This window comes from Anguilla rostrata, chromosome 4 (genome assembly GCF_018555375.3).
Source record: "Anguilla rostrata isolate EN2019 chromosome 4, ASM1855537v3, whole genome shotgun sequence".
Lineage (NCBI taxonomy): Eukaryota > Metazoa > Chordata > Actinopteri > Anguilliformes > Anguillidae > Anguilla > Anguilla rostrata.
The window spans coordinates 64084145-64110718 of NC_057936.1; the positions used below are offsets into that span (position 1 = coordinate 64084145).

The window sequence follows — 26574 nt, forward strand, 5'->3', positions numbered from 1 at the left end:
GCGATCACTCACCGTCCTGCGCCTCGTTGCCGCGGCTGCAGTTGCTGCAAATGTGCTTGATCTCTTTGCCTATGTGGCAGTGGATCATGAAGGGCATGTTGCTGTTGCTTGCGGGCTGCTTATTGCTGTTGAGCGATTTCACCCTGACCAGGTAAAAAGCTTTCTTCTTCGCCTTTTCCTCTGACATTCCCGCCGATGTGTCGTCCCTGTAGCCGGTAACGCTGGTGGCGAACCAAGTCCCGTGAATAACGGTTTGCGCGGAACCCGCCATCGGTACAAGAGGAGCTGCACATTCACCCACCAGGGTGAACTCGCGTCTAGATGCTAGGCACACACCGCGAGGAGATTATGAGCGGAATGGTCCTGGCTTGACTCATATCGACCCTTCTGACCTAGCGGCTCCAACCAATCCCGGCATCAGCTCGACAGACGTCCGTTCTTGAACCCGGTTCGGCACCTGGACTTGGGCTTTTTTGTATCACACCCTTCTAACTCCACCCTCGCCGTAGATATAACCAGTTTTCTGCCGTTCTTAGAGCTTACCATTTCTTGCTACTAGAGTAGGTCCCCCTCACGGTCACTGATGTAACAGCTTTTCCATTCAAAAAAAAGGAAAGTGAAAAAATGACGGTTGCTCCAGTTCATTGTGACGCTCTCGAGTTTAAAGCTTTGATTTTTTCGCGAGACTTGGCAACGCTGTATTCCACGGGGGGAAATGAAGTGACGGGTGTTCATTAATCATCAGACTCTTCACTGGCAGTCCATTGTAATTGTATTATTAGGAAAATAATCCTCAAACGATATAAAATACCCAGTTATAACGCCGAGTGGTTTATGGGGAAAACGTGGATTATGGAGCTCCGCGTTAAAAAAAAAAATCTGTGAGTTGTGTCATGAAAACCATTGGTAGCCTAACACGGATTGTCTTTTTAAAAAAATCTATATTATGTCAGGTTATGTAAAATAACAAAAACATACATTCGTATACAACAGAACTGCGCAATTTCTAAAGGGTGGCCATTTATGGAAGCGCCATTAATCGTCCAATTTTTTATTCCTATCTACTGTGAATCTACTGATAGGCCTAGACGTGGATGATCAAATGCGTAAAGTCTATCTGATCCAGCCCGTACAGCCACTAATTTGTATCACACCTTTAACCTTTCATTTAAATCTTATTGATATCACACGCCGTAGCCGTACTATCTCAAGGCTGTGCGTTCTGCAATTGCATGATTCAGAACATGTAATGCTATACTCGGAAACTGAACGTTCAGAATTTAAATTGGTATGGGAGAGCAGCATAATTTAATTTCGGAAATAGCTCAAGTTGTATTTATCTTACTCCACGTTTCTTTCTTTCTTTTTTGTCATGTGAATAATTATAAACAGAGAACCTATTCATAAAAAAATGTGTGTACCCTGATTTGCAGTAGTATAGCCTACTGTGAATTCATTTATCAACATTTACACATTTTTGCATCCTCAAAACGTTCAAATATTCCATTAACATGTACATGGGAACACTCAGCAGAGGGCGCCATGCAGGTCGCATATTGCATATCCGCAGATATTAAACTATTTTGTTCAGTCCGGCTGAGTGAAATTTATAGTAAGGACAAGCGTCTGCTTTCCACCTTTATCTTAAAGACGTCGCAAAATATAAGTAGGCCTATATGTTAAATATTATAACCACCGCAACCGTAGCGTAGCGGCTTTTCTGACAATGCTAATGCATCATTCCGATAATGAGATTGCAGGCTGACTTATCTTGGCCGGTCAGAGTGAATAACTGCAGCGTTTTCGTCGTGGCAGCGAAGAGAAATCATATTTCTAAGGGCGCCCGTTCATATCTGGAGTAGGCATCAGAAGCCGGCGTGCAGCCTCGTCCGCCTGCCACCATTAAGAATTATATCCCGTTCGGGCGCGTGAACATGATGAGGTAATCAGCAAATGCGCCTCCCGTCTCTTCCGCGAGCCTAAACCAGAGGATCATACTCATTTGTCCAAGTTATAAATGTAGTCTAGTCGCGTTTTGGCTATCGCCAGCAAAGCACCCGCCCCACTTCCCATGCTTCGCGTGATGTGTTTTACGATTTTAAGATCTTAGCTCCAGATACTTAAAGGGATACGGTTTGGAACATGTAAAATAAACTCTTGGCAAAGTTGTCATTTGGAGGAATGCTTAATGTTATTTTAGCGTGTGTCTTTCTGCCACCCCCTATCTCTCTCTCTCTCTGCATCTGTGATATCATATGCATGATCAGTGAATGACTGCAGCTGACTGCGGACTTTAGGCTTGCCTGCAGCTCCTGCACAGGAAGTGACCTCATCTGATGATCAGAGAGTGAATACAGGTGATTGGGGGCTTAAGGTCTGCCTGCAGCCACTGTACAGGAAGTGACCTCATGTGAGGCAGTGACTGAGGAAAGACTGCTTGTCAGGTGCAGAGAGTGTACATCTGCACTCTCATCAATTGACAAGGGGGAAGGGCTTGCTGTTTCAACATAGCCTTTCATATCTAATTTGGCATTCCAAATTGGGAGAAAATCTGGGATAAAAATGAGTGGGCCAAAAAAAAGAAGAAGAAAAAATAAAGATGTGCTCCACTGATGCTGTCTCTGTCAACAGCTTGAGAACACGACTGAATGCGAAATTAACAGATGGCTAAATGCTTCAGAGAAGATTTCGGTCCTGCTTTACAGATGTTTTTGTGTACGCTTATAATGATCTTTGCCATATTCCACGGAATTTATAAAACACCGCATTAATTTATAAACAGACACATTTTTTTCCATCAAATATGTGCCCGGGGTGTAGAGCTGCTGCTAGGCGTCCTTTCGTTTTTTTTTTTGCTGTGCTATTCTATGCTGTGTTGTTCTGTGCTGTGTTGTGTTGTGTTGTGTTGTGCTGTGCTATGTTCTGTACTGTGTTGGTCTACTCTATGCTGTGCTATTCTATGCTGTGTTGTTCTGTATTGTACTGTGCTGTGCTATGTTCTGTACTGTGTTGGTCTACTCTATGCTGTGCTGTGCTGTGCTATTCTATGCTGTGGTGTTCTATGCTGTGTTGTGCAATTCTGTGCTGTGTTGGTCAATGCTATGCTGTGCTGTGTTGTATGCCTTCCTTAGAGAGAGAATCACCCCACCAAGCAGCCAAGATGGCCCATGATGCATTGCAGAATCTGGTACCATTTTCACACATCCAACCCCCTTAATCACGCTCCACCCTCTCAATCACACTCACCTATCTTAATCCCTGAATCACACCCCCCCATCCCTTCCCCCTCACAGGAAGGATATGCACAAAAACACTCTCGGTGCTCCTTCTGAACAATGCTTTTATAAGAGCATTAATGCCAACAGAAATGCTCAGTACTGACTGGGGTTCATGTAATCACACACACACACACACACACACACACACACACACACTCACACTCACACACACACACACACACACACACACACACACACACACTCACACACAATCACCTAAATAACTACAAGGCGTTCGTTTCATTTTCCTCTCTGTGAAACAACAGCAGGGTCTGGGTTTTATTTAGGCGGGGCCTGGAAGCAGAAGGGTTGGGGGAGGAAGCCCGACGGGACGGGTGTAAATTTAGCGAAGCGCGAGCGGGGCGTCAGCTCCTCGCCTTCACGAGGCAGGGCCGCGTGCTCCGCCGCCATCGCCACACGCCACACGCCGCCGCCGCCACAAACGCCAATTTCCGCCAATTTCATGGCCCCTTTAACGGGGCCGAGTGACGCACGTCCCGCCGCTGTCTCGCCCCCCCCTCCCCCCCTCCCCTCCGAGGCGGGGGGGCCTGTGATGACGGATGTGTAATTGGCGGCGGGGGTCGAGATGGAATTGGGGCCGGAGTCTCTCTCTCCGGGGCCGCGGACAAACCCCCCCCCCCCCGGCCCGAATAGAGCGGCGGGCGCTTATGAAACCCATACATCACGCGGAGCGCCACAGAAGCGCAGGAGGACGGCGTGGATATTGTGCGAAAGTGGCCGCAGCTGGGCGCAGCGGCGGGGCGGGGGGGGTGGGGGGAGTTGAAATAGAAGCTGTCTGCTTATTGATCGCTTTTCCATTTCAATAAGCTATACAGTTCTTACATTGCGCTACATTTCCTATATTTGATTCACGTGATTTAGTAAAATATCATGCTTGCATGCTTGTTTTTTTTTTTTTTTAAATCTGCCAAGTTTTGTCAAAGGTGACCAGTACCAACTGTAGGAAAAGCAACAACACCAAACACAACATTAATACCACTAATAAATAATTTGGTGGTATTCCCGAAACTTGAATGGTAACCGCGCGCTTGAGGAGAGCTCCTCATATGACACCTACAAATAATTAATGAAACGCTCCTTTAAACCTCACCAAATACGCAAGCGGAGGATGGATAAAGCCGGGTGGTAGCTAATCAGCACAAGCAGAGCTTCCATCTGATTACGTGTTTAAAGAGCAGCCATAACTTCCTCATTACTGACACCAGATTAGTGGTTCCAAAACTTCTCCCCGTCGACCCCTGGCCGGATCCAGGGGCGACATAGCTCGGGAGGTAAGAGCGGTTGTCTGGCAGTCGGAGGGTTGCCGGTTCGATCCCCGCCCTGGGCGTGTCGAAGTGTCCCTGAGCAAGACACCTAACCCCTAACTGCTCTGGTGAATGGAGAGGCATCAATTGTAAAGCGCTTTGGACAAAAGCGCTATATAAATGCAGTCCATTTACCATTTACCGTTGTTTGAGGGGTCCAATCGCAAGCACACCAGATACAGCCAATCAATCACTCGAACAGAGACAGATGCGCTGGACCAATGAGACTCCGGAATGCTCAGTACGGTGTCGTCATTCCCCCTTAGAGACAGGCTGAATGAATATGCAGGTGAATGGACCTGTATCCTTTAAGAAGGCAGGACAACCTACTGTGTACAGCACACATACTTGCGAGAGTCTGAGTATTTAGATGGGTGATGGAGGTTATGATTAAAACCATGTAACCTCAGAACAGGTGATGCAGACTAGTGTGTACCCCCCCTCCCCCCCCCAAATCCCCCACCACCAGCATATGCTCGGTGTGAATCAGACCTTTCAATGTACAAGCAGTCTACCCACACAACCACCTACCCTCCTGCCCCCAGGGCTGGGAGGCGGAGACAGAGTGTTTACTACCAGCCAATCACGTCGCAGTCTGGCTGACGCGGCTCCAGAGCTGGGGGAGGATGATGTATAAGTCCTTGTTTAAAATCCTGTGGCTCGTCTGTCTCGCGGTGCTCCCTCTGCTCCAATACGCTGTTTCACTGCCAGATGGCTGACATACAGTATACTGAATATGCAGAGGAGGGGGGGCCTCAACCTTTAACTGACAACCGTGATTTAAAAAAAAAGAAATGAAGTTCCATCAAATCATCGCTGAGTTTGCATTAAGGATACACTCGGCCTTTTTCTGTCAAAATTCCCACAGAATGTACTCCGTAATGAAAAGGGTGAACACGGAGACGTTCATTATCGCCTTGTTTGATCCAATCAAATCATTTTTTGTCCCCGCACTCTCTGTCTACCGTCTCGCTCTTTTATGAAACTGAGCGGATCCTACAGAAGTTAATTTATCGTGTCTAAGGTTGCAGGTGAACTTGAAATGCGGAACACGGACAAAAAAAAACGCACGGACAATTTCTAATTGTTCTACGGGTGTTTTTTTTCCCCCTCTGCAATTTCTCCTATAGGCGGCCTAGGTGGCTTGAAAAAAAAAACACTTTGGCAGCCGGCCTAAGATATTTCAATGCAGGAAAAATCCTGCTCTGGATTATTAACACAATGTTATTACAATACTGCTTCACTGTTGCATATGAAACTGTTAGCACTGACTACATCAATGGCGCTAAACATCACAGGAAGGCACAGGGCGTATGGATCGAGAAAAAAGGAAAAAGGCTACAGATGGAGCATCGCTCTCTCTCCCATCTCACTGTACCCAGCTGCAGGCGTGTGAGGTGAGTGAGTGAGGCCTAGGCGCTTCTGGGAAATGTAGTTTTTGAAGTCGTTCCCAGAGCCCTGTTCACACCCTACCAACCATGTCCCTTTTTCGAAAGAAAGACTTCTCTGCCATTCTCGTGCAAAAACACACACATTCTCTGCCATGCACAGACACACACACACACACACAGCACAGCAGTCGACTTCTTTCTGCTGAGTGCTCTAATGTTCAGATAGGCTTGGTTTTTCTTGCTCTTCTCTTCTTCTCTCTCTCTCTTAGGCACTAGCACGCTCCAAGGACATTCAGTCTCTCCCATGCACGATCCTCTCTCCCTCTCTCTCTCTCTCTCTCTCTCTCTCCCTCTCTCTCTCTCTCTCTCTTTCTCTCCCTCTCTGTGCTGTAAGCAGATAAGATGGGGTGGCAGCCTACCTCTGCAGGCAGTTTGCAGGCTCTGCTGTTCCCTCCTCTCTCCAGCGCTCTCTGTGGACCTGTTCGTAGTGCGAAGCTGGGCTGGTGGTTGCTAAGCGCACGCGCATGCGTGTGCGCGTGTATTTGGGGGCTGTGTGTGTAGGGGGGAGGGAGGGAGGGGAGGGGAGAGAAGAGGCGAGGCTGCAGCCGCTCTGCTTGTTAGGTAATGCCGTCTGAGTGCTTCACAGCACCAGGATCTGTGAGGAAGCGAGAAACTGTGTGTGTGTGCGTGCGTGTGTTTTTGTGTGTATGTAGGTGTTTGCCTGTGTGCGTGTGAGAAAGAGTGAAAGTGTGTGTGTGAGAGAGAGAGAGAGAGACAGTGTGTACTGCATGCTTGCTGTGTGTGTGTACTGTGTGTATGCACTGCATGTGTACTTTGTGTGTACTGTATGTACTGTGTGCAGACTGTGTACTGTGTGCAGACTGTGTACTGTGTGCATACTGTGTGTACTGTGTGCAGACTGTGTGTACTGTATGCAATGTGTGCATACTGTATGTACTGTGTGCAGACTGTGTGTACTGTATGTACTGTGTGCAGACTGTGTGTACTGTATGTACTGTGTGCAGACTGTGTGTACTGTATGTACTGTGTGCAGACTGTGTGTACTGTATGTACTGTGTGCAGACTGTGTGTACTGTATGTACTGTGTGCAGACTGTGTGTACTGTATGTACTGTGTGCAGACTGTGTGTACTGTATGTACTGTGTGCAGACTGTGTGTGTGTATGTACTGTGTGCAGACTGTGTGTGTATTCACTGTGTGAGCACTGCGTGTTGTTCAGGCTGTGTGTTGTTCAGACTGTGTGGAAATAAAGAAACACACCCTCCCCGTGTGTGTGTCCTGTTCAGGCTGTCTTGTGATGTCAGCAGATATCCATGCTAGATGCGTTACATAAAGGAGAACCTTAGCACAGTATGTACTGAACACAGTACATACTGGCATATAACCCACTTATCAGCAGAGATCCACGCGGTGACCTTTCCAGGTGGTGTGCGTGGGGGCTACTTCTGTGCTAAGTGTACGGAGTGCGTCTCCGTGGCGGCTACTTCCTGTGCTAAGTGTACGGAGTGCGTCTCCATGGAGGCTACTTCCTGTGCTAAGTGTACGCAGTGCGTCTCCATGGCGGCTACTTCCTGTGCTAAGTGTACGCGGTGCGTCTCCATGATGGCTACTTCCTGTGCTAAGTGTACGCAGTGCGTCTCCATGGCGGCTACTTCCTGTGCTAAGTGTACGCAGTGCGTCTCCATCGTGGCTACTTCCTGTGCTAAGTGTACGCAGTGCGTCTCCATCGTGGCTACTTCCTGTGCTAAGTGTACGCAGTGCGTCTCCATGGCGGCTACTTCCTGTGCTAAGTGTACGCAGTGCGTCTCCGTGGCGGCTACTTCCTGTGCTAAGTGTAGGGAGTGCGTCTCCATGGCGACGGTCCGCGTGGGTCGTTCGCGTAGCGCCCGCCCCTACCTGTGCGGGTCGGGGCGCGGCGGGGCGTCATACCGTGAGAAGGATATACCTGGAGCGTTAAAAGCCCATTTCCTGTGGGAGCGAATCTGTGTCACGGCCAGACAACAGCAGCCTGTGTACGGCTCATTGAATAATGTTTTGTTTTTGGGGGGGGGGGGGGGGTCGGTGGGGCAGGGGAGTGAAGCTGATGATGAATATAATTTCAGTCAGTTCAGGACCCCATTTTCCTTTTCTTCTGTTGAAAAATTATCTATCCTGAGAGATAAACATAAATTCTTCTTGGCCAAAATATGGGAACAGATAACTAAGGACAGAGCCTAATCAATAACATGATACTGTCTTTTGGTAAGATGTATGTATGCATGTATGAAAGGACTTTGATCTGGAATAAGGATTTCTTGCTCTCTTACACCACACATACCCACCCCCACCCCCCCCACCCCCACCACCTTACACTTGGAACATGGAATTAGCTTAACGACACCAGCAATTAATTTCTTACGAGCCTCCAACATGGTAGATTAATTAAATAATAATTGGTGTAATTGCCAACATCAGTAGCGGTAACAACTTACTGTGAAAGGAATCCAATAGGAATTTGGAGGATTAATATGCGATGCTAAGACCTTTTCCAGAACAAACACATCCCCCACAAAGCAAATTCTAAAAAAAAACAACAAAAAAAAAACAAAACCGCAGTATATTTTCATGATGGAGAGCAGCAGAACGAAAGCACCAGGCGAGTCCCCCTTACAGCACAGCTCGGTGTGTCCGTTCAAAGATCTTCTTCTTCTAGCTCTCAGTCCTTTTGCCATTCCTGTGAAGTATTTCTCCTCTATTTGCAGGTGCTGTATGTTTTCCTTTTTCTCTTCTCTTCTGCCCCCTGTTGGTTGCTACAGCGCATTAACGTCTAACTATTCAAGGTGCGAGATCGTCAATACGCAATTAGAATGCTATTAACTGAACGTTCCTGATGTAACGGTCACTACTGCTAACGGAAAGAGACGCAGTTCTAGGACACCGACTGAGAATGTTTGAAAAACCATTCAAAAAAAAAAAACTACTCTTCAGAGGGTTGTGAGAAGATGAGATTATCTGCTTCTCCAACTGCCAAGAGGTACTGTGGCCAAGACCGAGGGGCCACAGCATGGGCCCAGAATAGCAGCTCCACACAACCTCCTTCTTTTCATCTCTTGTCTTCTCAAAATGCTTCTACACTTTCTAAAAAAAAAAAATCTTTACTGTGGCTGTTAAGTGGGTGTTAATTCCGAACTACTGACACGCCTGAGTTCACCAGCTCAATGTGCTGAGGCACTGTGCATATTGAAATGAACAAAACCGGCAGGTTGTTGATAATACTAACAAAAACTAAATACTCAAAACACCAAAGCATTTCCTTACAAAAATGAAATATACTGAATATATATTTAAGTATAATATATTTTCTAGACATGGCAACACTTATCAATGTATTGGCAAATTATTGCCAATTTCAAACTCTCTCTCTCTCTCACTCACACACAAGTATGAGTGTGTGTCCTATACACTTATTGTGTTTATTGTGCCTTGAAATATAAAATGTACTGTACCTCTGTACTGTGGCTTTGCACTCCTTCATTAAAGTCATCCAGCCGTTGTAGCACTGCAGTAGCGATATTGCCTGCGCTGACTGGGGTTGCTTTGAATCATGGGAAATATGCTTGCAGTACCATTCTTACTGCACCAGCCTCCACCCTGGTGAAAGAATTTTTCCGGCAGTAGAACGGCAACACTGCGTTGCGAATGACATCTAACATCAGTTTTGGCGTAATTTTATTACCAGCTGTTTTTATTTTTTAATTATTATTTTTAAAAAATTGATTTGTAATTTTTTGCTTTGTGAAAGGGTTTATTTAGAGGATTCACTTAGCGAATAGGTCATGACTGCACAGTTGCCGCGTCTCTGCTGCCATCTACTGGTTACAATATTCAGAGCTCGCTGTGATAATTTTAAAAAATTCTCTGCAGGACAGCCATATCCAGGGAAACACAGTACAGTTACTTTTTTCTCCATGTCATCCACTTTCATATTTCCATTATTATTGGTTGTATTATTAATTAGAACAAGAGTGAACAGTCCTCCCTCCTCCTGGGGGGGGGGGGGGTGTATATGGTTTGAGATTCAGCCTCCCTATGGACATTATTATTATTATGATTATTATTATTATTGTTATTATTATTTTGTGCTTCTGTGCCAGTGTCCTCTCAGTCAAAAGAAGACGGTTCATCACCAGTGGTACCCTGCAATGCATCTGATAGCAACTCCAGACATCCTCCCTTGGGGTTGTGGGTAACTGATTAAATTGGCCACACACCCCGCTTGCTTACACAAATGATCTCTCTCTCTCTCCCTCTTTCTCTCCCTCTTTCTCACTCTCTCTCTCTCCCCCGTTTCTCTCCCTCACTCTCTCTCTCTCCCTCCCTCCCTCCCTCTCTCTCTCTCTCCGTTTCTCTCCCTCTTTTTCACTCTCTCGCCCTCTCTCTCTCCCTCCCCCTCCCTCTCTCTCTGCCTCTCTCTCTCGCCCTCTCCCTCCCTCCCTTTCTCACTCTCTCTCTCTCCGCATTTGTTTCGTCCTTGCTACATTCGGCTAGCTCACAAAACGTTGTAACCGGAGAGTAAATGAGTGATGTATTGCGTGAGGAGATGAAGTTCAGTCTTTTGGCTGAGAAGCAAGGGGCTCCCTCAAGGCCACCGTTCATCCTGTTAAGATCCCGCGAAGGGATCTTTAAAAAAAAAAAAAAATTAAAAAGAGAAAACGTTCCGCGAGCGTTTTGGACGAAACTCAAGCGGTTTCTCCGTTCCTGACATTTGCGCTTACACCGCATGCTAAAGCGCATCACAGGGTCTTTGTTGTGTCAAAACTGCTCCCAAATGCGGTCGCCAAAGGCACAGAAGAGCCTGGTGCTGTTTCCATGCAGCTCGCAGTACAGCGGCACGACATTTTAATCATTAAAAAAAATAAATAAATCACACACCCCTGTATCAGGACACATGAAATCTCACGCCTCAGTTTTTTTCTATTAATTACTCTCAAAGAAATTGAATTGCATAATTCTGATGATTAGATATTAGGTTAATTCACAGCACTCCATAACCAACCACTTTGATACATTTAATGTTTTTTTTTTGTTCACAGATTCTTAGGGAGGGCTTAATTTACTGGCTGGCAGTTTGCAGTTAAAAAAAGCACAGATTTAATTTGGGTGGCAATATGTATCTTTTCCCCTTAGCCAAGGAGTTTTATCGAGCCTGACTGTGGCACATTAAGGCTAGGGACACAGTAAGGGTTTTTATTTTCCTTTAAAAATATTTTTCTGAGTTATTATCGCCCAATTAAAACAAATCCTTTCTCCAGTGCACACTGACCACATGTGGGTGGAGTTTTGCCATTCATCACCCACCTGTGAAGAGACCACTCTGTTGGTCGGGCAGTAGTTTTGTATAATGGGTAAGGAGCTGGTCTTGTAACAGCAACATACTTAACCTGCACTGCTTCAGTATATACAAAGCTGTATAAATGGATGCAATGTAAACTGCTGCGTAAAAAGCTGTGTAAGTCGTTCTGGATAAGAGCATCTGCTAAATGCCTGTAATGTAATGTACTGGTTGATGAGACTGAAATGACATTACATTACATACCTGAGCAGTAAATGTGTCCCCTACACATTTCTCCTCTACACTTCCCTGCCAATATCAGACCAGTAAGAGTGAAGATTGGAGGTGCCCTTGCTCCCTCACCCCCCGAGGGTTCCACAGGAGAGTAGGGGGTGCCAGGGATACATTTTGGAACCCTTTTCCAAGAATCCCCTCAACCTTGCGTTACTGAAAACTCGCCACAAGAGGGCGGCGTTTAACTGTAGCACTACCTCTGCCCAATCGGTGGGGGAGGTGGTTCCACCGTTCAGTTGCGGAGACCAAAGCGAGGGAAAACTGGGACAAGGGCGTGACTTCGCCAAGCTCCTATGTCAGAATGGAGCAGAGGCATGGGATTGAGTTTCACTAACCCCCCGCCCCAACCCCCAACGCCCCCCATATCTCCCCCAACCCCACTAAGCCTCCTTATCGAGGGGTTGTGTCTGGCGGGGGATCATCTGGCGAACATCCCGATCTCCCGCTCCTTCATCCCACTTATCCGGATCGGCATCTGTCCTGGCGCGGGGAGGTTGGGGGCGGGGGGCAGGATGGCGGGGGGAAGGGGGGATCGGACAAAGTGCACGGGAACAGCTAGCGCTGCTTGTTGCCGTGACGCCTCGTGTTGCCGTGAGAGACGGACTGGTCCATAAAACCTGGTCTTTACTCCAGTGCTCCGCGGCCTCGTCTGGCTGTGTGCGCTGGATGGGCCCCGTTAATAAACGCACAGCGCAGTATAAACACGCTTCCCCGGCTCAGTCTGGCCCTCTCTCTGCGTCCTCCCTGGGACCTGGCCGTCCGCTCGTAACTCAGGAGGCAGAAGCTCTGGCTAAACAGAGCCAGCGAAATTATTCACACCAGCGAACTGGAATAATATGAATTTCAGAACGCAGGCCTACTTTTTTTTATTATTTTAAAAAGCACACGTTTCTCTATACTTACAGTCAGTGATCACTTTTTTTTTTTTTTTGGTACAACAGCTCATTAAATATCAAATTGCCTATTTCTCCTCCGAACAGCAAACTGTGTGGTTGCAACTCAATATTAAATCACAAACACAAACATGATGAAGAGATTTAGTTGTTGCTTGACTAAACACAAGAAAGGGCAAGACGTATAATCTAAATGGCTCGAACCACGGTGTGGTTCTTGTTGGGGCCAGACGTGGTGGCTACAGAATCTCAGAAATGGCCACAGTCTACCCCTTTTTTTCAGATGGACACTTCCAACAAGATAATCCACCATGTCACACAGCACGCATCATCTCAAGCTGGTTCCACAAACATGACAGTGACATCCGTTTACACACACACACACACACACTCCCTTTATCAAGATGAAGCCACTTCGGTTCTGTCTCTCTGCTGGAAATGACATCATTTCCCCCCCCTCAAGCCACAATATTTTTATTGAATTTTGGTGACAAAGTGGGGGTGTGCGCTTGGTGCATTCAAAATCTGCACTCTGTTGAGTTCTGATTCTGTCCCTCCTGTGGAAAGTGGCTGTTCTTTGTTGAGGGAACACACACACACACGCACACACACACACATATGCACCCTCACACACACACCCTCACCACACACACACACAACACACACACACACACACAGCGCACCCCACACACACACCACACACACAACACACCACACAGGCACACACACACACACACACACACACACACACACACACACACACACACACACACACAGGCCGTCACACACACACACACACACGCTGCTCCCTTCTCCCTGCCTGCACTGCTCTGTGCTAATTCCTGTCGGACACCTTTGCTGAGTGTAGGCCCCTGAAGCCAGGAACAGACCCATGAGCGGGGGGGAGATTAGTCACCCCCCCTGTAAAGGTCAGCTGGTGTTGAGGGAGTCTTCTGGGGTGGGGGGGGGCGACTGGGGGGGCACAAGAGGGGGGGGCAGACAACGATCAGGGATGAATACTGCAGGCATCCTAATTTACACTCTTTTTTTTCTGGTTCAGACAAAAAAGCTTGACATCACTGCTGAGTAACAATGGAGGAAGACACAGCAGAGAGGGCACTGAGGAGGCACTGCGGCATTGTGGGTAAAAGGGTACACCAGGTCTGGCGCGGCGCGGCGCTGTGAGCGCTACATCCGCGCGCGGGTCACTCCAAAGCGCTCCACCGGGTATCCAGAGCGCCGCTTCCAGGATGAGTCACCGGCATCGCGGCCCCGTTCCAGTGAGCGGATGGGCCCCCCGTGGTCCGGTATCAAATTCGGACCTGTGCCCGTGACTGTGGCCAGCGGCCCCTCTGGGGGGCGCGTAACGGGGTGTAGCCCTGCCCAGATACGGAAGGCCTCAGGCCTCCAGGATACTACCCTGCTTCTTCTCCCACTACCACCCCCCCCCGACCCCCCCCACTCCCGTCTGCCCTCCTCCAGCCTGTATCTGAGCATGCTCAGTCTGCGGCCCGCGGTGCGGCTGGCAGAAGATGCTGGAAGATTCTGGAATGTTTATTGGCCACCAAAAATGGGGAGACAGAAGAGAGGAAAACACTTTTTTTTTTTTTTTTAAAGGATGGCCTTTCCCTGTATGGGAGCGTGCAAGCTGTAAATACGGGGTACAGGGTGAAGGGAACCCGTCTTCTGATGACGCAACATTGGTCTGAGCGAGGAAAGCGAGCGACCTGACCGCCAGACCATAATAATCACACAGAGAAGCACTTTAACGCCCACGGCTGACTGCGACTAGCACAGAGTGCTGACCATCCAGAGAGAGAGAGGGGGAGAGAGAAAGAGAGAGAGAGAGGAGAGAGAGAAAGAGACAAAGTGAGAGATAAAGACAGAGACTGAGAGAGAGGGGGAGAGGGGGAGAGAGAGAGAGAGAGAGAGAGAGAGAGAGGGGAGAGAAAGAGAGAGAGCAAGAGAGACAAAGTGAGAGATAAAGACAGAGACTGAGAGAGAGGGTGAGAGAGAGAATGAGAGAGACTGAGAGAGAGAGAGAGAGAGAGAGAGACACAGACAGAGAGAAACTGAGAGAGAGGGAGAGAGAGACAGAGACAGAGTGAGAGACAGAGAGAGAGGGGGAGAAAGAGAGAGGCTGAAAAGGTGGTCATTTGAGCGAGCGGTGAGCATGCCCTTATCTCTCCAGAGTTGCCCACCAGGTACTCTAACAATGTGTTGAGTGCAGACGGAGCTGCAGCCTCCAGTGCTGCTAATGAGCACAAACTGCTCTCATTGTGTCCTCTGATAAGAGTGCTGCTGTTAGGAGGCCTGACCAAGGGTGAAGTTTTACACCCACACACACACACGCACACACACACACACACACACGACACACACACACACACACACACACACACACACACAACACACGCACACACACGCACACACACGCACACACACACGCACACACACACACTACATAATACAGTTTGGTCAAAGATGTCCAAACAATTTTTTTCTTCTTGGGTAGTGTCCAATATTCTTCATTCCCAGAGCCAAAAAAAGACTTGCAGAGTTAGGCGGAGTGATCCTCTAGAACTTGTGTTTGACACCCTTGTCCTACATTAATATTATACAAGGTTCCTGGGGCACAGAAGAGCCTGGACTTGCCAAGGATGAAGGAAACATGAACGCAACACTACCTCTGCATCCCATCTCCCTGTACTCTGCTCTCTCATACCTGGTGTTAGAGTTTTATATATAAGCCATCTGTTTATTTATAAGCATTTTAAGGCATCTGCTAAACCAGTGGTCTCCAACCCTGGTCCTGGAGAGCTACAGGGTCTACTGGTTTTTTAGTTTTCACCTTAAAAATCTGCACCCAGTTGAGACCCAAGACACCAGGTGAGTTGAGTTAACTGTGTAATCAACTGCTCTAATTGACTCATGAAGTGCAGAGTCACTATGAGGACCAGCAGACCCCGTAGCTCTCCAGGACCAGGGCTGGAGGCCGCTGTGCTAAACAGACCCTGCAATGTAATGGGGCAGTGGCGTCGTACAGCGGTTAGGGAACTGGGCCTGTAACTCGAAGGTTGCGGGTTTGATTCCGGGTACTGCAGCTAAACCCGCACATAGCTCAGAGTAAGACCGATGTCTGGCATCGAGGTTGCCAGTTCAACCCGCCCTGGAATGTCAAGTGTCCTTGAGCAAGACACCTAACCCCCAACTGCTCTGGCGAATGAGAGGCATCAATTGTAAAGCGCTTTGGATAAAAGCGCTATATAAATGCAGTCCATTTACCATTTACCATCCATTTAAACCCCTGTACACAGGTACTCAGCCTGAGCTGCTTCAAGTCAAGATCCAGCCGTGTGATTGGACCGTACGTGAAAATGTAGCCTGCGTACGTCGCTCCAGTTAAGCGCCTGCCTTACATGCCAAAATGTAATTTATGGGCGGCATTAGAGCACGACAGTCTACATTGATCTTTGTAACGGTTACGGTCGGACGCAAATACATTTTTAAGCTGCAAACGGCTGTCGTCTCTTTCACGACGCTTACCTCAGGTGCCTGGAAGGACAAATGTTCCTCCTCCTCCCGTCATGTGACACGCCCGTCCTCCGCCAGTCCATCACAGTGAGTTGTCACGGCAACACCTTTGACCGTTCGCTACTTTAATTTCCTGCGGCTGTTAATATGAAATGCGATCGATGGCCGTATCCCGGCAATCAAGCGGTCGCAGCATGGAATATTCACGACGCAACGGCAGTGCAAATATGCACGTTATGGATGGAATGTAAAAAAAAAAAGTGTCCGTGGGGTGAACTGAGGTGGGAGGTGGGAAGATCGTTTCAGCACCACACCTCTCACGCCCCCCACCCCCCCGGACCCACGACCCTCTCCAGCCCCCCAGGCCTGGCCCCCCACTGAGATGAGGTTGGCATGGTTACGTTCAGTCCTTTAATACGCCAGGGGCTGCACAGGACGGAATCACGGGATGAACGTTCTTTTTTTTTTTATCTCTCCTGTGATGTAATCAGAAGCTGGATGTTAATGGTGGGGGAATTCTACCCACGCACAGTACAAAGGAAACCACACACACACACACACACACACACACACAGACACAGACCGCACAACAGACACAGACACAGACACAGACACAGACACAGACACAGACACACACACACACACAGACACAGACACAGACACAGACACACACACACACACACACACAGACAGGCACGCACACAGGCGCACACACACACACACACACACACAGCAGGATTATCCTTAGACAATAAGCCCATGGCACGATTCCCAACAGTACACTGGCTGCTGATTTCACTGAGAGACAGAGAGCAGAAGGCAGTCCTGCTCATTTCTGATTTACAGTAGAGGGGAAGGGCTTACACGTCACCCATTTATTCAGCTGCATATTTATGGAAGCAATCCAGGTAAGTACCTTGCTTGGTGGTACAATAGCAGTGAACTGCTTCTGGATATGAACCCACAGCCTTTTGGTAACAGATATAAAAAATAAAAAAATAAAAACATCTGATTTCTGAGTTCACCAAATGCAAGACCAAAGCAAGTGATGGTGGTGGGGGTGGCACAGCGGGCACAGGGGGACTGGGCAAGGGCAGGACGTGGGCACCACAGGCCGTTAGCCAGTAACGAGCCAATGTCTGAAACTCTGTGTGTGTGCGTGCGTGTGTGTGTGTGTGTGTAAGTGTGTGTGTGTGTGTGTGTGTGTGCGTGAGTCTGTGTGTAAGTGTGCGCCCCTGCCGCCTGAGAGACGATCCCGCTGAAGGTGAAACAGGCTTTTCCGCAGGACTGCGGGACACGCGTTTCACACCCCCGACTGCCTTCCTGCGCACAGCAGACCCCACGCTGGGAACACTCCAGCTCCTCCCTCCAATTAAAACGGCCGATTTGCCCTCAGTCAGGCCTGGCCTGGCTTCCTCTGCGTTGCCAGGTTAAGTCTTTATTTTATTTTCTTTGTTTAACCTTTATTTAACCAGGTTAAAGTGACTGAGAACAAATTGTCATTTACAATCGCAGAAGGACATGCGCAGTAGCCATCAGATAGGCAGTAATCAGTTGTTGATCATATCAGGCTTTTCATGGATTATTGGGACAGGAGGTCGAAACGCACGTGGGTAATTTCACACCCCGGACCCTAATCTGACGCTGCGGCCTCAGCAGACAACCCAACCCCCAGGCCTCCAGAATCTACCTAGAAGGTGAATACATTTATTTATTTTGGCACGTTTCCACATTTATAGTCAAAACGACTTTCCAAACGCCAGAAATTGCACCTATGACCCGACCACGACTTCCACAACCAACTCGAACGAGGACCTCAAGATAAAATATGTATTTTCCAGCAGAACAGAGTTTATGGTTAGGGTTTTACTTTTATAATTATTTTCTTTCTTGGCGGCAGAGCGCACGCGCGCTGGGAAGGGGTCACAGACGACCACGGCGGCCTTTAATCCCGCGATCGGACACGCCCTCCCGACGCCCCCGTCACGCCCCGGAGAGGTCATGTGACCAGATACACGCTGCATCGGCCTCCAATTACTGCACCAATAAAACACGCTGTCTATTTGTGCCCCCCCATCCACCCTCCCCCCCACCCCCCAGCCCCCCTGTAAATTGGACAGATGTAAAATGAGACACGTGTACTAGCTTCTATCTTAGTAAGCGCTACACAATCTCTATAAATTGGATAGATTTGAAATGAGATGGCACACACACACACACACACACACACCAGCCGGAGTCATCGCAAAGGCTGCAGAATCTTTATAAATTGGATAGATTCGGAGTGCGATAACACACATGCATGCCATCTGCTACCTTAGTAAACACCACTAAATCTATTACAGCAGGACAGATCCAGAGATTTCAAATACACACACACACACACAGACACAGACACAGACACAGACACGCACACAGACACGCACACACACACAAACCCGTATACAAATGACTTCCTTGTGATTCATGACTAAAATGCATTAAATATGATATCAGTAACCTCCGATAGACTGTGTTGAATTAGCATGTGATGAAGTCACAGGAACAGTACTGAAGTTCTGCCGATCCATCAGTGGAGCGGTCTGCTCCAGACACAGCAGCCAATGGCTCGTTATGGATGGATGACTGCTAAGTTCCTGTAGCCCAGATGGCTGCTAAGTTCCTGTAGCCCGGATGACTGCTAAGTTCCTGTAGCCCGGATGACTGCTAAGTTCCTGTAGCCCGGATGGCTGCTGAGTTCCTGTAGCCCGGATGGCTGCTGAGTTCCTGTAGCCCAGATGGCTGCTGAGTTCCTGTAGCCCAGATGGCTGCTGAGTTCCTGTAGCCCAGATGGCTGCTGAGTTGTCAATGCTGTAGGCCCAGAGAGCTGGGGCTGCTAAGTTCCTGTAGCCCGATGCTGCTGAGTCCTGGCCCATGCTAATTCCTGTAGCCCAGACCTAGTCTGTAGCGGAAAGGCCCACGGCTCCGGAGAGCTTATTTGTGTTAGTTCTACTCCGGTAGAGGGAGAAAACAAATCCCTGTTCCCGGTCCGGCGAGCGCAGCGAAAGCACGAATGAATCAGCGCCGCTGTGAAAACATGAAGGCCGGGCCCCGACCGAGGGCCCGTTCAATCTACCCACAACGGTGCTCTGCCCTTGACTTTGAGTGACAGGTTCATTCAGGTGTGTGTATTTATGTGTGTATACACACTACACAACAACTCACACAACACACATAACCCACGCACGTACCACACCAACACACACACCACCCAACAGAGCATATCACACGCTATTCAAACATTCTGCCCATAAGGCCCAAACTATGATTAGGTCGTCAAAGAATCTTTGTCATTATTTTTTTCAGAAAGGCCTGGCGCAGATCTGCCTGAAGCAGAAGGAGACAGAAAGGATCTGCACAGCTTAAGTAACATTAACAGAGTCAATTATTTTGGGTCCCCCCCATACCATCCCAGCCCCCCCCCCCCCTTCCCCGGCCCGATAAAACCTGATTAATCCATTCAGGAATTTCAGGGACCAACAAACACTCGATTCTGTGCACGAATTGACAACATTGTTTTTCATGGAAATATGTCAATAAAATTGATGTCTACGAAGAATGGCAGTTTGACTGAAAGCACAAGAGGCTTTCTCTGCCTTCGGGTCTTTACAGTAACACATCGTACCTCTTCTAAAGGGAAATTCCAGCCATAGAGTGTGAAAGACACCCTTTAATTTTTTTGGTTCCGTCCTCAATACTAGAACACGTAACGGGACAGATTCTCATGTTTCATTTGTACCAGCGGCCAAGTGCTCAGAAAAAAAAAGAAAAAAAAGCACTCAGCGTTTCATCTTTTAGCAACAAACCCAGAAGAGTGAGCAGGGCGGGCAGCGCTCCAGGACCCGGGCGGCCTACTGCTGCTTTTATCCAATCAAAACATGCGAACAGGACATCCAAACAGGACCGGAGATTTGATCCCATCGCGTTTCAGGAGTGGGTAATTGGATCAGACCCCGCCGGGGCACGACTCTTCACAGGTGCGATGTCTTAACGCACCTCCTCCGCGGGACTTCAGCAGCGCTGCGCGGACTCTGCTTTCCCAGGTCGATGTTTTATGACTTCAAGGCGCTTCTTTACTTCAAAGGAAGCTTTTGGTTCCTTTACCTGGTGCTGCACAAGGACGGTCTGGTGGCTAATGCATTTCAAGCTTAAACACACGCAGAAGAACAAAAAAAACCACTGGTCAGTTTTTCAGAGCTTTGACAGCATGATAAGATTGACGTCACTCAAACACCTTGTGTTTGAGTAAATAATAAACACACCTCACTCAATGCTAAGGACAAAGGACAGACTGAAAGCTGGCCCTGCCAGTGTACTTTAAAATCTGTGAACGTGAGGTGCTTCTTTAAGGCCTTTAATACAACAATCGCAACACCACATACCTGTACTTCTCATTATTCTCCCAGCACGGACAAGCGGTGTGCAGAATCAGAGATGTGGGGGGTGAGGACGGGGGGGCGGGGGTGGTGGTGGGGGGGCTCCGACTGCTCGCTGCTTGCCTGACACCTTCACAGAAACTGGGGCAAAAACCACAGCAACTCCACACCGTGCGATTAAAAGGTCTTGACGAACCGTTTCATCAATAATAAGCCTCCCCCTTGCATCAGCTGCTGGACATGGACCGCATGACCCCCCCCTCACCCCCCCGCCCCGAACGCTTCCCCTCTCTGATTCTCCTCAGCGGGACGCGAGAATGGGGGGATGACAGCCCTGCTCAGCCGAGCGGCAGGCTCACGGTAACAGGCGGCCATTATGGCTCAGAACGCCCGCGGGGTGATTGACAGCTCATGGATCTGCAGTCGGCTCCACTGCTGCACAAAACGCTGCACCACCTCGCCAAAAAGGGCATAAAATCTTTTTTGTTTCCCCATCTACAATCCCTAGTTTTGGTTTGTATTTTTAAATTTTTTGGATAACTTTTTTTTTGTTTTTTAATTCTCCATTTTGGGCAGGCCTGGGTTCACGTGGCTCAGTTTCCTACATTCCAGCGGTCTCAGACACATCCGAGTCTTACAGCCAAAATAAATAAAAACCGGGGAGACCCTAAGAATGTGAAACAGGAACGCAGGATTTAAAATGTGGTCTGGGCACACCCGGAGGAAGACACGGCAGCTCAGAAATGGTCGCGATTCTCGATTTCATCGCGAAGAAAACAGCCGTTTCCGTTTGAAATTCCACGCTGACCAGCAGGCCAACCGCCCTCCTGCCCGCCCCCGCCGTGTCAAACAGATGTTGGAGCGCGGACTGCTTCCGCCAAATGGATCAGCGAACCGCGAAGCGAGATAACGAAACAGGGCGCACACGTTCGTTTAGTATTCACACGCTAGTGCTCAACTTCTGAAAGGGTGCGCGTGCGGGAGGGGGGCTGGGCGGAGGGGGGGGGGGGGGGGGCGGGGGGTTGGCAGATGCATACGAGTGCACCCCGTGCCAAAATTCCTTCGCCCCTGCGGCCTGGCGTCCCGGGGCCCGACCAGCCCCTACCACCTCAGGAAGGGGGCGGTCCCGCGTGCGGAGCTGCAGGCGTGTCCTCGCTCAGGTACAGTCAGGCTCGTCTGACTCCCACGACGGCGCCCATGACAGCTGGCAGGCATCCGCTTTCAAACGCTCCGCATGACGAACGCGTACCGAATCCGAGGAATTACCCAGTCCCAAAATAACGTGCGGTGAGCCATGGGTGCCCATATGCCATCGGATATATACTAGCATTAGGATATCAGCACATGAGCTGCGATCCCATTTTAGATCGCTGAGCCAGCTCCTGAGGTGAATGTTGATGCTCAACCTGGTCTAAATAATGCTGTTGGCCTCTCGAAGGAACCCATGAGAAATACGGGTCAGAAACAAAACCTATCCTAACATTGTGATCCTAACATTATTACCCTGCACCCCCTATGCGTGTGTGTGTGTGCGTGTGTGTGTGTGCGTGTGAACAGAGCTGGCATGCGGAGGTCAGAGTGAAGCTCGGGGGGGGGTTGATTCCGCCTGGCTGAGAAGCTTGAGGAACGTCACTCAAATGTGACAGGGACCCGCTGACGAGCACAATCAGCAGAGCTCACACCACAGACCCCCCCCCCGGAAAATCCCTGTCAGAATCCTCCAAAACTCTGCATGCGGCCACACAGTCTGGAGGTTGGGGGGGGGGGGGTTTAAATACATGTCAAGGCTACACTCTTTTTAAATCTGCTAGCACCGCCAGTAAAATCGATACTGTAGCTATGGCCAAATGGCAGAGATAAACAGATGTGAACAGACCGTATGATTTTTCCAGACAGTTAAACGTGGGCAGGATGGGGGAGGGGCCAGTCAGAGCAATCCCATAGGCCAGACCCTGCGTCTGTCAGATCATGTCCATCAGCCCACCTGCCCTGAGAAAGCCTTCCCCACCTGATCCCTCGCTCTCTTTCTCTCTTCCTCACTACTGTATCTTTCTCCCCATCTCCCTCTCTCCACCCTTTACCTCATTTTATCGTATTCCCTCATACTCTCTCTCTCGCTCTTTCTCTCCTATCTCTCTCTCTCTCTCTTTCTCTCCTATCTCTCCCTCTCTCTCTGACTCTCTCTGTCTCTCTCTCCCTCCCTCCCTCCCTCTCCCTCTCCCTCCACAGGGCACTGAGGTTAATGAAGAGTGGCATGACGTGACATCACACAGAGTCCTGGTCCGTGTACAGGCGACGGGAGCCCCCGATGGAAGCCCTTAAACACCCCCCTCCCCCCCCCCCATCCCCCACCCCCCATCCCCCCATCCCCCCCAGCTCCCCAGAGGGTGAGTGACATGCCTCTCTGATCGTCTACCCGGGAGGGGGCGTGATGCCTGCTGTGTCCCGCTTGCAAACACACAGGGGCGCGGCTGTGTCCCCCCCCCAATCCCCCCCGCCACGGGCCTGCATGAGAAGTCACTGCTAATCAGCGAAGAATGCCTTCTCTACGCAGCGCACGCACGCACACACACGCTATACTTAACTCACAGTACTCCCTCTGCGCCTCTTTCCACAAGCACAAACACTCTACACACACAAGAGCATTCACTCACAAAACCAACATCACATTCGTTTTGCGTACTTAATTCATTTGGCTTATTTCAGCGATCGTTTGTTTAATGATCATATTAATAATTTATAATAAAATGGGATACAGGAGGTCAGAGAGAGGACAGGGGTACATCGATGTTCTTACATTGCAAATTAGGGATGATTTCTTTTACCCACACAGAATTAATTAGAGGAGCCCCTCGCGTGCCAATGCACACACACACACACACACACGGCTGCACAGGAACTTAAAACACAGCGATGAAGGAAACAGAGCTCAAACTGACCCACGATCACGAAACAGACGTAAAAAAGACGCTCTGGAACAGATCAGGCCTGTGGTTTCTCATTCCCAGTGGGGACGCGCGGAGTCAAGTGGCGGTAAAGTTTACAGCCCGAAGTGGCAGTTTGATTTTGAACTCAAACTGTTTTGTCAGAAGCGATGAAATCTGACACTCGCTCTGTCAGATAAACACAAGGGGGGGGGGGGGGGTGTATTGCCGGCAGAATCAGCGCGTCCGCGTCTCAGCTCCCCGCGAAACCATCGATCGCCAATCTCGGTCGGGACGCGTGCGGCATGCCGATCTATTCACGCGCTGCAGTCGCGCTTTCCAGTCAAGCGGACACGAGGTTGGCTAACTACAGCCTTGTAGCCTTATACCCTCAAAACCCTGAAGCTAAATGAGGCTGGGATTGGCTGGTTATCCAGGCTGACCTCTGTGAATATAATGGAACTGCGCGGGCTCTCAAGCGCACTGTAGTCTGTCATATTTCCACGACAACACATCCCAACACTTTAAACCTAATATCTACTAGGAGGAGGGGTGCATGCGGTTTCCTCCCACAGTTCAAAAATATGCAGGTAGGCCGATTGGAAACTCCAAATCTCTATATATATATCCATAGGTATGAGTGTGTGTGTGTGAATGGTGTGTGTGCCGTGCGATAGATTGGTGGCCTGTCCAGGGTGTATTTCTACCTCTTGCCCAATGCATGCTGGGAAAGGCTCCAGCAACCCCCAACACCCTTACCAGGAATAAATGAGCATAGATAATGGATGGAAAGATGGACCTGCTCTGAAAAAAACAGATGTCACTTTGAAAGAGCTCCTGTTACCCTTGAGGTTGTAGGACAGCGTGGAGCCGTCCTTTGAATTACAATCTGAAGACGGAGCCGCATAAAAACAGTCATATATTAAATATGATGAAACGGTCCGACTCTCCAGCTGCGGCTTTGATTGAACAGGCCAACTTCAGTTTGCCACGTCCTGTTAGTCTTAACAAGTATCGAGAGGCCCGAGCAAGGTGCTCCTCGAATTAACAGGAGCCTGTTAAATTGAAGTCGGCCTGATTCTCTGAGATAGTACACCCCCCACGCCCTCCCCACCCCCCCTGCTGCTGAAAAAGCCATTCGGTAACAGGCAGTAGACGCTCCTCTGCCGGGGGGCCCAGCAGAATCATTAGTCTTGTTCAGGGACGGGACGCGGGGATCCGTCCGTGCTTTCGATGAAAGGTTCTGGCTCACACTGCGTTCGTTAAAAAAATTAAAAATAAAATAAAATAAAAAAAATCCTCAGCAGTTACAGACGATACCAAAAGGGCGGCGGCCCCCGTTCGTTCCGGAACATTCTCTGTTCCTGCTCCTCGGTCTCCACGCGGAACCACTTCCTGTCTCTCTCTCTCAGCGCAGACCCCCGGAACGCGTATAATTTTTTCGCCGTCTGAACTCTGCTCGCCGCGGAGCCGAAGGTTTATCGCCGTTGTTTTTTTTTCCAGGTCGGTCTCGCCGTTCGTCTTGCCTGTCAGAGCTCGTCATGCCCCCCCGACGCCTCTTGTGCTCCGTGTGCTTTACAGCTTAACACTTAAATGGTGTGGGGGGTCGGGGGGGGGGGGGGGGACAAAGCCAACAACGCCAAAAACCAGTAGAGCGTGTGTTTGTCCTCTGCAATGCAGTGTTTCCCTCGTTCATTTAGCATTCTGTTCAAACGGCCAGCCGGGTTTGGGCAAACGTGCCCCCCCCCCCCGTCTCTGGGACATTACCCAGAGTGCACCGGACTGCGGGGGGCCACATGTAGCCAACTCGGCTCCCCTTGCTTCAGAACACTCACACACACGTTCGGGGAGAGGCCGAGGAGAGGCCGACACCGCGGCCCCAATCGGACCCGAACGCCCACGGGCCAGCAGCACAGAGCGGCTCTCGTCCTGAGCTCGGTGTGGGCTGGGAAATTAGTCAGGAGCACACAGCAGCTGTGCGGTTGGGGGGGGGAGGGGGGGGGGAGGGGAGGGGGGGGGGGGGGGGGGGGGGGTATTAAGTTTAAAGGACGCTGAAAGGACGCCCAGGCTGAGAGGCACCTCAGAGAGTGTGGGAATAAAAGCTTACTCAGGCCCCCTGCTTCGCCAACACAAACACTTCAGTATGGACAAACACACACACACACACACTCACACATACACACACACTCACACATACACACACACTCACACTCACACACACACTCACATACACACACACACTCACACACTCACACACACACACTCTCTACCACACACACACACACACACACTCACACACACACACACTCACACACACACCACTCACACTCCACATACATCACAAACACACACACACCACACACACACACCACACACACACCACACAACACACACAACACCACACACACTCACACCAACACACACACACACACACAACAACATACACTCACACACCACTCACACCACACTCACACACACACACACACACACACACCACTCTCACAACACACACTACACACATACTCACCCACACACACACTCATCACTCTCTCTCTTTCTATAAATATAGTTCTTATTAGCTACTGTGTGTGTGCTGAGTGCGTCGGTAGTATGTGTGTGTTTGTGATGTTGTGTTCGTGTGTGTGTGAGTGCATGAGTATGAGTATGTATGTGTGTGTGTGTGTGTGTGTGTGTGTGAGTGCATGAGTATGAGTATGTATGTGTGTGTGTGTCTGTGTGAGCGTGTGCGTATGACAACAGCAATATGGTGGAAGATGCATTTCCCTGAACTTTGACCCCGTGGGCCGTCGCTGCACACTCGGAGGCTGTTCTTCAAACGGCAGGAAGTATCTGCTGATGTCATTTCCATAATCGACACGCTAATATTCCTAAAAGGCTGGGAAATGGCACGTCGGGGGGAAAAAACATACAGTATATTAAGCTCTGCTGGACTCTGCTGAATCATCAGAATTTCGGCATGCTTCCCACACATTGTGTCGCTTGCGTGACAGGCAATGCCACTACTGAGCCACTGTTGAGCTATAAAAGAAAGAAAAAAAAGAGGAAAAAAGCCAAAAATACTTAAAATAAATAAATAAAAAATTCAATAATTCATTCAAACGTCCACGGCAGTGTAGCTGTCACACCGGCCATTATTCACCCCCGCTATTCTCCTAAAATAATCTCGA

At 49.2% G+C, this 26574-nt stretch overlaps 1 protein-coding gene across 5 annotated transcripts in view; it reads right to left on the reverse strand.

The window, feature by feature from the left end:
- Positions 1-26574, reverse strand: part of phactr1 (phosphatase and actin regulator 1) — a 65937-nt gene that overhangs the window by 32780 nt on the left and 6583 nt on the right. Inside the window, exon 1 of one of the 5 annotated variants that reach the window (XM_064333861.1) lies at positions 6414-6506. The exons of 2 other annotated variants lie outside the window; for them this stretch is intronic. Coding sequence is in view for 2 of the 3 variants with exons in the window: in XM_064333856.1 (XP_064189926.1) it covers positions 13-271 (259 nt within the window). In the remaining variant the exon portion in view is untranslated. Of the gene's footprint in view, positions 1-12; positions 2823-6413; positions 6507-26574 lie in introns of those variants that run through there. 2 more of the 5 variants (XM_064333856.1, XM_064333859.1) reach the window with 2 other exon arrangements.